General features: G+C 41.5%; 2 protein-coding genes across 7 annotated transcripts in view; one reads left to right on the top strand and one right to left on the bottom strand.

Annotated features, from left to right (window-relative positions):
• Nucleotides 1-275: 275 nt before the first annotated feature.
• On the top strand, nucleotides 276-5142 carry ndufab1b (NADH:ubiquinone oxidoreductase subunit AB1b). 2 transcript variants are annotated; one of them, XM_035996617.1, is made up of 5 exons: nucleotides 276-527; nucleotides 1992-2111; nucleotides 2609-2696; nucleotides 4645-4765; nucleotides 4875-5142. In XM_035996617.1, exons 1-4 carry the CDS (start codon nucleotides 357-359, stop codon nucleotides 4734-4736), a joined length of 471 nt encoding a protein of 156 aa, XP_035852510.1. In that variant the 5' UTR covers nucleotides 276-356; the 3' UTR covers nucleotides 4737-4765; nucleotides 4875-5142. The 2 variants fall into 2 exon arrangements, with proteins under 2 accessions (XP_035852510.1, XP_031176734.2); XM_031320874.2 differs by having other exon boundaries at nucleotides 4871-5142.
• A 2340-nt stretch (nucleotides 5143-7482) lies between these two features.
• Nucleotides 7483-12608, bottom strand: part of LOC116065368 (trinucleotide repeat-containing gene 6A protein) — a 38869-nt gene continuing 33743 nt past the window's right edge. For all 5 annotated transcript variants that reach the window (XM_031320842.2, XM_031320845.2, XM_035996599.1 and 2 more), the window contains one exon: nucleotides 7483-11814. In XM_031320842.2, the coding sequence (XP_031176702.1) occupies nucleotides 11466-11814 (349 nt within the window). In that variant the 3' untranslated portion in view covers nucleotides 7483-11465. The remainder of the gene's footprint in view (nucleotides 11815-12608) is intronic.

The raw sequence follows: 12608 nt of genomic DNA, 5'->3' as shown, positions 1-12608 counted from the left end.
TATATTTGAGTTGTATCGTATACTAGTTATAAATATATTAAGTATTTTGCTCCTCCAGTTCATTTGGTAAGGTAATTATGAAACAAATGTGCTAATCCGTTATTGATTGGTCTTCCCTGAGCTGAATTCTATCTCCTCTGCAATTTTGCATGTTAGCTTTTATCAAAGTCGATGTTTATAGTTTTATTTTTTTGATTGTCTATTTAGTAAAAAAAAAAAAAAAATGTAGACAGCACAAATTTAAAATTAAATTAAGGAAAGATGCAAAATAAAGACAGCTTGAGTTGTGCGCATGCGTGACCCCGTTTCTTCTTCGTCTTGCACGCTGGGAACCACCAGAGTCACTTTTCTCCGTCATGGCGGCCCGTGTCCTGCAGCAGTGTGTCCGCACGCTCGCCCGGCCCTCGCTGAGGCTTTCCTCCGGTAACCTTGCTTTCAGAGCCGCTGTCGCCCCGGCAGCAGCTATTCACCGACCTCTATCCTTTGCCGCAGACAGCCGGAGGACGCGGTGGGTCGGTCAGAGCAGGGTGAGTCTCCGGTAACATTGAACCGCCGTGGCCTAGCGTCAGCTCGCTGCTGTGACCTACCGACGTCTTTCAAAACTGTCAGGCTAACCTAGCCCGCTAAACGTGCATGATGGCATGCAAGCAGCTTATTTTACAATAAGTAAAAAATCTGTTGGCGTGACATCCTGCCCGAAGTTCTACGAAACCCTGTAACGTTATATTTTTGTTAACACAACAGCCATGTTTTGCTTGTTTGCTAGCTAGCTAGTTAGCAAAGTAGGTGAGTTCACTGACACATTTGTGTTGTTGCCCCTGTGTCCCCTGCGATCTGGAGCCAGACGGAGGATGCTTACATTTAAACCCAATCGCCTTAAAGGTCACAATAAGGACGATATCAAGTTACAAGTTATTATACGTAATGCAAGTCATATATTAGCCTACCTAAAGTCAGTAAAGACTATGGCATTTATATATAGCACATTTCATTAAATGGAGCCATAACAGTATAGGGAAGAATACAAGAAACGTAAAATTGTGACTGACATAGTTGGGACTGATCTCAGGTCATCAGGTAGTTTGTTTCACAAAGCAAAAAGCACCCTCACTTAGAGCTGGGCAATATATTGATATTTTATCGATATCGTGATATAAGACTAAATATCGTCTTAGATTTTGGATATCGTAATATGGCATAAGTGTTGTCTTTTCCTGGTTTTAAAGGCTGCATTACAGTAAAGTGATGGACTTTTCTTTACTTCCCAGACTGTTGTAACTGTTCTATTATTTGCCTTTACCCACTTAGTCATTATATCCACATTACTGATGATTATTTATCAAAAATGTCATTGTGTAAATATTTTGTGAAAGCACCAATAGTCAGCACTACAATATCGTTGCGGTATCGAGGTATTTGGTCAAAAATATCATGATATTTGAATTTCTCCATATCGCCCAGCCCTACCCTCACTGGATCTGGATCTCTTTTCTCGTTTCAGTATAGTTAAAAAACACCTGATAATCTAAGAAATCAAGACCAGACTGCTGTTAAGTAGGTCATAAATTATTAGTATTGGAGAGTCAAACCATATAAGTGCTTTAAAGACTATAGGTAGGAATTTAAAGTTGTTTTTGTATTGCATTAGGAGCTAGAAGTGATGTCAAGTACTGCAGTACGGTGTTCAGGTTTGCTTGTAGCTACTCCGTTATTTTTCAGCTCAACCCAGGAAAGAGAGTGTTACTGTAGTGTAACCTGTTGGATGTTAATGCATGAATAATAATGGAATAGTACTCTGCTTAACAAGCACTCTTGAGCTACAGCCTGCTAACATTTTGACCCGCAGACGGAAAGAGAGCATACATAGCTTCAAGCTAATTCAGGAGTTGGTATCTTTCTGTGATCACTACCTCTTTGCCCTTCCGTGGCTTCCCATGGCTTTTGTCCACCTCATCATCCCTGCTCCTGACCCCTCTCCTCTTCCTCCCTAGATTCCCTCGGTGGGCGTGTTGTGCCGACAGTATGGGGACCTGCCCCCCCTCACCATAGAAACCATCAAAGACCGCGTCATGTATGTCCTCAAGCTCTACGACAAGATCAACCCCGAGAAGGTGAGAGAGAGTATCGTAGAAGATCGGGCCTGTATTCGGCTCACTGAGCGCTAAAACAAGGAATACATTGTGAACAATGGATGCGCTGTGTCTGTTACTCAACAGGTTACATGTGATAGTGTTTTTGGTTTTAAAATGTGAAGAAAAACCTCAAATCCTTGAATTTTTTTTATGTTGGATTTATTTATCATCAATTTTGGACCTGCTTAAACAGTGATTTTATTGTAACATGCAAACAAGGCATTGAGTTCTCCTTTGGTGTATGTGAGAGGCTGATAAAGTACACTTTGTTTTACTTGTGCTGTAGGTAGATCATCCAGCTAATGAGAAGTAATCATTCAGAAATGATAATCAGTGTCTGTATTATCTAGGATTCCTATCCAGACAGAGCTGAACATGGCTCAGTATGCCATCCTCTTCTGTTCCCAATCCAACTGAAACGCCAGCGATTGTGAGAAATGGCATTTCTAATGTCCGTGTTCCTTCCTGCTCCACAGCTGCAGACAGCCTCCCACTTCATGAAAGACCTGGGTCTGGATAGTTTGGACCAGGTGGAGATCATCATGGCCATGGAGGATGAGTTTGGTGAGTCAGCATGTCGTGTAGCTGCTAGTAGGGCTGCACGATGTTAAGCTGCTTACACACCAGCCAGACGGCCGACCGTCGTCAGAAAAGCCAGTCGGACTGATCAGTCGGGTCCCCGAGGTCCAAAAACATGCCTCAAAACACACTGAGGCGACGCCGACTTGAGCGTACGCTCTGCGCGTGCACGAAGCGTAATACGTCTCCATAGCAGCAGGCGGCGCTGCTCTGTATTGTTTCCCAGAAAATTAAAACCGGCAGCTGATTGGACGAACACGTCACATTGGTCTTTTTTCTCCAGAAATTCACAACCAGACTGTCATGGTGGCTTGTTCAGAATACGATCTCATATTGTACTAAAATAGTTCACCGAAACATGTTTCTGAAAACATTTTAAGCGAGAAATAGGCCGTGCAGTTGCTGAATCTGTCTTCATTTCAGATCGACAAAGGTCAGTTTAAAAGATTTGTCAGATTTTGAGAGACTCATCCCGCTCGCCATTTCCGGGTGAGTCCAGACTGCCCTGTCTCCGACTGAGCACGTCGGGTCGGCCAAAATGAAGGCCGACGGCTCCTCCGACGGACGACGGCACGGAACACACCGAACAGACTCGAGTCACCGACCTCGCCAGACTGTCCGATGGCTGATAATCGGGGTGGTGTGTCAGCGCCCTTAGGAAAATATCTAATTGCGATTATTTTGACTGATGTTGCGATAGCGATATGATTCACGATATTGGAGGGAATGATCCGTTTTGTATCATTAGTCTCATTATCATTGAAAAAAGAGAAGAAAAAAAAAAAAAGATTCAAGTATGATTTATTTCTTTTATTTTTTTCATTTTGCGAGGATCTGTACCAAGCAAAGATTTTTTCTTTAGTCTGTAGGATAGGATTTGTAGGCCGGGATGTCTCTGCAGCACCACTTCATTTTAGAATAGTTTGACACATATTTTGCCTTTAACAAATATTGCACTAGTTCATATTGCGATATCGATAAAATTGCGATTCATTGTGCAGCCCTAGCTGCTAGTCTGTTAGGGGCGCACGATTTAAGGGAGTTTCCCCGCTGTGTGTGTATAGTTTTCTAATTAGACTTTAAACTGAGAGACTGGCTGTGCTGCCTGTTGAATCACTGATTTCACGGTGCACTCATAATAGTTTTTTTTTTCTTCCTCCACAAGTAAAATAGCACATCATTGCGGTCCTGTGAAAATCACATATCTCCAAAACATCAACTGTTCACGAGTTAATAAAAACAGATCTGTGTTCAATGCATTTTTTTTAGCTTAAGTATTACAATGGTAAGTGGATTAATGGATTCGTCGATCAACAGGAAAACAAATCTGCAACTGTTCTGATAATCGATCGTTTAAGCCCTTTTTTTCCAATCAAAAGTTTCAACAACTGTGGTTGCAGCTTCTCAAATGTGAGGATTTGCTTGCGTTTCATATCATTGCAAACTGAATATCTTTTAGATTATGGGCTGTTGGTCGGGTGAAACAAGACACCTGATAACAACAACAATGTGATGGGGATTTTCACTATATATTTTTTTTTTTTACATTTTGTTGACCAAACAATTCATCAAGAAAATGATCTGCAGCTTAATCGATGATGAAAACAATCATTCGTTGCAGCCCTATGTCTTAACCCTAACGCTTAATCCTTAGATGTATCTGAAAAATGTAAAATCAACAAATTTGCAGATGTATGGTTTTCACTGACAGCAACAAGCCAAGAGGAGATTTACCTAATCATATTTAGGTTGGCATGAAAAGGGTTAATTTGTCTGTGATGTTCTTTCGAGTAGAAATAGACTACCATTGGTGCATGTCAGCAGCCAGCTGGCCGATGGTTCCAGTCTCCGTGTTGTGTTCAAGGACAACTTTTAACAGAAAACGTGAGACTGCGTTTGACCTTTTTTTGTATTGTGCGCATTTCTTCTGTAGGCTTTGAGATCCCCGACGCAGAAGCAGAGAAGTTGATGACTCCCGAGGACATTGTACAGTACATCGCAGACAAGAAGGACGTTTATGAATAATCTATAATCTGCTGTAGTTCACTACAGAGGCAAGTCTCTGTCACTCCACCACCTCAATTACACACGTGCATTCTGTTGTTGGGTCATTTGTTCCTGTGTAGTCACTACTCACAAGTATTGTATATTTCTTCCAGAGAGGTTGACCCCCAGCGTGACCCCCGCAGGAAGTACATTTCCCACTTCCTCCCCGTCTGCTCTTCTGTGCATTAGGGCATCGTCGACGTCAGCTGCCGTGTCTCTGACTGTATTTAACTGAACATGTTCTTTCGGAGCTTAGAGAAAAACAAAATTTAAAAGGTTATATCACAGTCTTGATTTTTTTCTTTTTTTTTTTTCTTGCAGCTCCACAATGTGGTTTCGATGTATAATTTCTCATGAATAGATCAATAAATACACATGCTGTATAGTTCTGTGTCTCTGCTGTGATATTCATTCCATATGACAGGAGGAGCATTAACATGTCGAGTTAAAATAAATATCGAAATCAGAAATAAACTGTGTGGTAGAGTTTAAACAAGAGTCTCAGTCTGACAGTCACTATTTTCTCAACCCACAAAACGGCATTTAGTCCTTCCAAGATTTGTCATGTTACAGCTGTTTAATGAAGCTTTCAGTCTAGTTTAGAAACTGTGATATGTAGTAAAGCTGAGCACCAACACTAAATGAGGATCTACAGTGGTTTCATTGAATTTATATTCAAATTACTTCTTCACTGAGATCAAATGATATTGTCCCTAAACTGTACAATAAACTTGTTTAAACAGGATACTGAATAAACTCAATGAGGGGAAAAGTAACTGTACATTTACTCAAGTACTATACTTTGGTAGTGTTGAGGTACTTTATGGTTTCTACTTAATTTCTGAGGGAAATATTGTACACCACTATTTATCTGACTGCTGTAGTTACTAGTCACTTTACAGATAACCATAAGTATATAATAACCTTATAAAATACAAATTAAAAATCTTTTCGGCTTGTGACCTCTTAACACTGATAAGTTATGTCACTGGGGCAATTTTCTGCAGAACCAGTACTTTTTATTTTGATACTTTAATTTGATGACATTACTTGTGTACTTATACTTAAGCGGAAGTGTGAATGCAGGACTTTTAATCAAGTAAAGGATCTGAATATTTCGTTACCACTGGTTTAAATGACATTTTAGATTGAAATGATTACAATTACTTGGTTTCACCAAGAAGCAGATGAGAAATAAAGAGCCAAGAGGAAACCGCTGAGTCATTGTTAGTCTTTTATTGTGGGTTGTACCCAAGTTTTACAGCTTTGTATGACGGCTGCAGGAGCCAGAGGGTTACAAACAGTAATCAGTATACGAGTACAGCCAACAGAAGACCTACTACTTACTACTCTACACCTTAGTACAGATTCTCTTAAGAGCACTAAAATCCAGAAAAATAGGAGAAAAAAAAAAATACAGAACAAACCAAGCAACAAAGGAAGGAGAATAAAAAGATTAAATGAAACCAAACAAACAGACAGCATCAGAGGAGACATTCATTATTAGAGCACACTGGAGTTGGTTTTCTATACCTTGTAATATCAGGCGACTTCGTTTTTGTCAATTTTTATACCCATACAAATAAAGATTGTCCTTCAAAAAGTGCAGTTTCCCCCAAAGTTTAAGATAAAATCCTTTGATGACCCGAGGAAGACATTTGAAAATAAAAAGGTACTTCCCGCTTTGTTTGTAAGAGAGGAAGACTTCCTCTGGTTGATTATAGACACTGTTGTTTATATTCTCATATATATATATATATTATATATAGTTTCAACAGTCTCCCAAAGCAATGTGCATAATAGGTTTACAGGTGATCCAACTACACACTGTGGATTGATAGAATCTCTATAAAAAGACATTGTAGTTGTGTAAAATTTGCAGTTTCACCGGCCTCACTCCCCTCGGCTTATCGAGGAGACAAGCTGTGAAAATAAAGAAATGGACTTTGCAAATCTTAACCTGTCCTCCTCTCCTGCTACAACTGGCCCGACGGTTGCTAGGTAATGTTTTTTGTGTTATTAGTAGTAGTACTACGATTAAACGATGGCACAACATGTTTGAGGAATATTACTGGGAATTCCATCCGTTTTTAAAAAAGGTTTGGGATTTTTTTTTTTTTTATTATTATTATTTATTTATTTTTTATGAAAGAAAGCAAAAAACCCAAGGTGGACATGGAAGCCTGGGTTCAACACTCCACTGCATAGTCTCTCTGAGCGACTCCCATTTCCACCCTCAGTACTGTACCCACCCTCCACCCCGATGACCCACCCGCCCCACCCACCCACATCTTTGTGCTGGTTAGACTAAAGCTTTTCAGGGTTTTGTGGATTCATACTGAATGTAAAATGACAACAAAAAAGACAGCAGATTCTCACAGTTTTTCTTTTTCTACTTTTGTGACTAAAAAAAAAAAAAAAATAGCCTTAGCGCTTTTGATCGACAGTAGGAGCAGTTGGGTGTGTATTATGATATAATATAGCATTTGCTCACAGGATAGTTAAGTCAAGAGAAAAACAGAGTCACATTATTTTTATTAAACATTAAAAAGTAGTAGAGTTTCACCAGCCAGCTTCCCTCCTCTCCCACCCTCCTTTCTTTCTTTCTTCCCCTCCTCTGGCCCTATTGGGAAGCTGCTTGGCAGCCTTGGGGATTGTACATTGCTCATGGTGGTTTTCACTTACTGAAAAAGGTTTCCTCACATCATCCTTTTGCAAATGACAATTTTTTTTCTTCAAGCATTTAACATTGTCCAGCTTTTTCAATATACACACTTACACATCAACCAAAAAAAAGAAAAAAAAAAGAAAAAAAATTGTATCAAGCCTTTCCTTCCCTCTCACCCTTGATTTGGCATGAACACACACACACACACACACACACACACACACACACACACACACACACAGCGAGATTAAGCTGGGAAGCAAAACAGTAACATCAACGAGAGGCGATTTACAGATGTTGCTTGTCCCTTCTCTACCAGCATAGCAATGCTGCCTCCTGAGCTGCTGATCAGACGTCAGTTTGTGTCCCACTAATTGGTTAACGTAAGGATACTGAGGAAGGACAAAACTGCGCACAGGTGAGCGCTAGGAGACAAGCACTGTCAAACTCAGAATGAACAAAGTTTTAAATAATTTCATCAAGAGCAGAAAGGGAATATAGACCATTTAGAGTTCACTTGCCCAAGACCTCCTGTCAGTTTTGCGTTTCCTCTCCTGTAATTAAGCTTAGGAGTTGGAGAGGGAGAGCTGATCCTGGATAGGCCATGAAAGCAGCAAGTGTAACCCTGTGTCCCTGAAAAGCCAGGAAGAACCAGCCGATCACAAGTCACACCTCCTTGCCTGAGTCACTACGGGCCAACAAGAAGCCTCGCCCCATTTCAGTCAAGCTCAAGACACGAGCAGCTCCACGGCAACAGCCACCAATGATCACCATGACAACCAGGCGTGGTCAGAACAGTAGTCAAATACTGATTAAAATACATAAACAGTGAGCAATGGTTGCTTTACTCGATTTTTCCCGTGCGGCGGTTCCCGGTTTGAGGCTCATCAGGCGCCAGAGAAGGCAGATCGAGGCTCCAGCCGTCACTTCTACCTTTTAAACCGTTTTCAGCTACATTCTGGCTCAGTTCAGGCGGCGTGGCGATGTCGCCGCTCTGACCGAACGGCCCAGTGAACAGGGAGAGGTAAACCTGGAGAGGACGACAACCCCCTCCCTCTTCTCTCGCTACCTCACTGGGGCCAACAAAGCACCATCTTCTCTAGTCATAACACACACACACAAAACTCAGACACACCTGAAAATTCAACCTACACCACCACGCTGTCTGACCATCCATCTCGGCTTTGCTCTCCAGTCGCTCAGCCTTTCCTCTAATCCACCAAAGTGCAAAATCCAAGGCTCCTCAGTTCAATTAGTCCAATTAAGTCAACTCAAAAACAAATGACAAACATGGTTTAGATGTTCCACTTGATGACATTTGTTAAACAAGACAAAATACAAATAATATATATATATATATAGTTTAAGCAAAGAGATCTGGAATTAAGTAAACTAGTCTTTTGTATGATTGAATTATTTGGTAGAGAGCAGTTCAATACTGGCACACACCACTGTCAAGTCTGGCTAATACTCAAGGTTCTGTCTCACTATGCATGCTTTAAAAGTTGTTAAATATTTACGACTAAACTTAAAAACACAACTTAAGCCAATGTTTCTAGTACTTCTGAAATAAAAACCCATATCGGAGGGGGGAAACACGCGCACACAACAGGCTTAACACAGATTAATTACACAATGAAGAAAAGAAATTAAGGTCCATGGCTTCCGCTAATGCTGACTTCTCGTTAACGCACTCTCTGAAGCTTTCGTTTTCCCCCGATAATTGTGCATCATAGTAACTTAACAATCACTGGTAGATAGGTAAATCTATTATTCACACGTGTATTTTGTCGACAAACACCCCTGGTGGATTTACATTCACGCTGTTCTCACACACACACACACACACACACAACTCCTTCCTTCCCTCCCACACCTTCCCCTCCAGCGGTAGAACTCACATCTGCCGGTACAGAGCCTCCACACACACATACATATACACACACACACGATTCATCAGGTCTTGAACTTCAGACGAGTACCCCTCCCTCCCCCACCCAAAGAAGGAAAAAAAAAAAAAAAAAAAAAACAGTACAACAATACAATCATATTCTATTTGTAAACAGGTAGAAGCCACTTGACTTGTTGTTGCATCTTCGGACACAATTAGGATCAAGGCAATGAAATGTGGACGACTTTTGCACTGTTAAAATATTATCTTCAACCAAAACGAAAAGATTTTTAAAGTTTTTCTTTCCTTTTTTTCAAAACACCATTTGTGGCAATGAGAGCGATTAAAAAAAAAAAAAACAAGTTATAGTTCGCATTTTGTTGTACTTAATGAAACATTTAAAACATTTTGTGAGACACGGGGAAAAAGAAAAAAATGAAGGAAAAAAAAAACGCCTCTCAGTAGGCATGTGAGAGGCTACAGTATGCATAGATACAGATTTGCCTTTCTCTTGGTTTATAAGTCTGACAAGACAGAACGTTTTCAACTGACAGTCACACACTCACACAATAAACACTCCCCACTTTTCAGTGGAGTGGAGGAAGAGGAGGAGAGAGGGAGCGTTGGGATTTCTACAGCCCGTCCTCCACCCCCCCACATTAGGACCCCCCGTCCCCCGTCCCTCAAAAAACAGCATATTGAAAGCAGTGTGTTGAGCTTCTCCAGCTTAAAGCAGTTATTTGGCAGAGAAAATAAAACTTACAGACCTATACATAGTTTTCAGTGCTAGAAGTTGGATTTTCCTTTCCTACAAGGAGTAGTAGTTTTTTTTAATTCACCTACAAGGGGGGGAAAACTGGCTTGATTTCCTGAGAACCATTGCTGGTTATTTAGCAGACAAAGAGGAATAGTTCAAATAACCAACGCCATGGCCAAAAACACTGATCCGAATTCCCAGAGTTACAAAGCATCGTCTTCATCCTCAATAAGAGTTTACATTTTTTGTAGTTTTTCATTTGTTTTGTACATTTTTTTTTGAAGTTTTTATTATAGTTTTTTTTTTTTTTTTTTTTGAGTATTTTATATTTTATTCCATCTTCTCTTTAAAATGAAGAATGAACACACGTTCCGCCTCCTAAGTCTTGTAAACAAGAGGTTGCAGTGTGGCACCTCCAAAACATTGAAAGCCTATTCTGAAAGTGCTGTTTCCCCCCTGCCCACTAGGGGGCTAGTGGGAGGGCTTGCTAGATAGGCCCCGCCCCCTACATTAGGGCGGGCGGGGCTTGCTAGTCCCAGCTGCGGCTACAGTCCTTTGCACTGCAGAGCTCAACGTTCTTTAGTTTTAAAACAAAATTGGTGCAATACTTTTTAATGTCACTCTTACTATCACCAGATAATCCTCCTAAGTCAGCTTTTTTTCTTTTCTTTAACTATCTGTTGATCTTGAACTCCACGACAACGCAGTAAGGTAGGCGTGCCAAGGCAGAGAGGAGCGCACACATACTCATTTACACACGCAGTCACATACACACACAAAGTACTTCCACACACATACGTGCGCGTGCACACGCATACACACATACGGTAAGGACCTCAATGAGTAAACAGCTACACTGGAAAAACTGGCTGCTCCCTCTATATTGCAGATTATATATACTGAGAAAAACCACATTCAGTGCAAAGTTAAAAAAGCTCATACTCCAACATTGTCAGCAAACAAATGCAAAAAAAAAAAAACTAAAAGAAAACGTTAAAAATGAAAATAATTGGAATTCAAATAAACATGACGAATGAAACAAACAAAAAAAAATATATATATATAATAATGAGCTTGATTGAAGCTTTTTTCGGTCTGAAAGAGCACTACCTGGAAGCAAATATCCATCCGTTCACATTATAGAATTGGCCTGCATGATTCAAGTATTCCGACTGATATGTTTTTGGGCTAAAACAAAGTGGACATATGTGCAGAGAGAAACGTAACTTGTTTTCCACAGGGGAGACCCCGTTTTGTTTTATATCTTGTAAGTGAGAAAGAGTCCGACTAGTGCCATTGCGTTTAGAACTACTTTTTTTTTTCATTTTCTTCTGCTGATTATTGATAATTCTCTACTGACCCTTCCCCCAACCTGTTTGATTGGCAGGCGGTTCACATGGAGTCCCCACCCCCTGTCAGGTGATCCACCGGGAGGAAGGAGCTCATTGGAGAAGGGCTGCTGATCCTTCCCGCCTCGGTGCCACTGGGGTTCCCCCACAGGCTACTGGAATAGTTGGGCCCACCCCAGAGTGAGGAGCTGCGGAGATCGCTGCTGTTCCACTGGTTAGGTTCAGGAGCGCGGCTGGGAAAGGGGTGAGACTGATCCATTCTGCTCTGAGAGGAGCCAATGGCCTGCCAGCCAGAGGAGGGAGTGGCCAATGACTGTCCTTGTGCAAAGAAACGATTGATTTCCTCCTCGCTGGCAAACTCAGCCAGAATAGTAGTGTTCCCCAAAACACACCTGCAGAGAGACAAGTGAGACACAGCGTGTGAGTGAGTGTGTCTGGTGCTCCAAAACATCTTGTGGCTGGACGCTACAATAGTAAATCAGAGAACACTTTGACATTAGGGCTGTAACGAAATGCGATATGAAACCGAAATCGCGACACTCAGATCCACGAACCCGTGTTGCGGAGTGAGAAGGCAGAATCGCGACACACCCCTTCCAACTCCCAGTTATCCTTCCCATCCAGATCCAATGTTACCACATCTTTAAATTACTATTAGCATTAGTCGTTTTGGTGTCTTATCCCCTTTTATCGTGTAAATTTAGCTGTACAGACGTAACTGTAAAGACGGCTAAACGCGAGGGGGGGAGGGGGGGGGTTAACGCTAACTGGTAACGCTAACAGAAGTGTAACGTTATGAATGGCCGCTGTTCTGACTCGGGTGCGGGCATGGGTCTGTTTCCCGACAGTTCAGTAAACTGCCGTTAGCGTCCTTAGCACCGGAGTTAAGTGCTGACCGGGTTTGGATTGCTGGCTGGCTGGGGGCTGACTGTGGATGTGTCCCTGGGGCTGTTGTCAGCTCTCATCCCGACTGAAGCCTTGCAACGCCAGGAGAGTGAGCAGACAGACAGGGGTGTGCTAGCTGGCTAAAGCATTAGCTACTTGTCAACCAGCACCTTTATAGTAGGCACCAAAGCACTTGTCCTCTTCGTGATACGAACCAAATCGTGGGTTTGGTGTATCGTTACAGCCCTATTTGACATGCACGGTTACTGTAAATCAGTCAATAATTAGAAGTAGAGTGTGT

The sequence above is a fragment of the Sander lucioperca genome, chromosome 21 (assembly GCF_008315115.2).
Source record: "Sander lucioperca isolate FBNREF2018 chromosome 21, SLUC_FBN_1.2, whole genome shotgun sequence".
Lineage (NCBI taxonomy): Eukaryota > Metazoa > Chordata > Actinopteri > Perciformes > Percidae > Sander > Sander lucioperca.
This window is presented reverse-complemented; position numbering and strand designations above follow the sequence as displayed.

Bases quoted from the DNA above. Each gene is read 5' to 3' on its own strand.
- ndufab1b (XM_035996617.1), top strand. From the start codon at position 357: ATGGCGGCCCGTGTCCTGCAGCAGTGTGTCCGCACGCTCGCCCGGCCC. The intron at 528-1,991 runs GTGAGTCTCCGG...CTTCCTCCCTAG, and splicing joins GGTGGGTCGGTCAGAGCAGG to ATTCCCTCGGTGGGCGTGTT. The intron at 2,112-2,608 runs GTGAGAGAGAGT...CCTGCTCCACAG, and splicing joins ACAAGATCAACCCCGAGAAG to CTGCAGACAGCCTCCCACTT.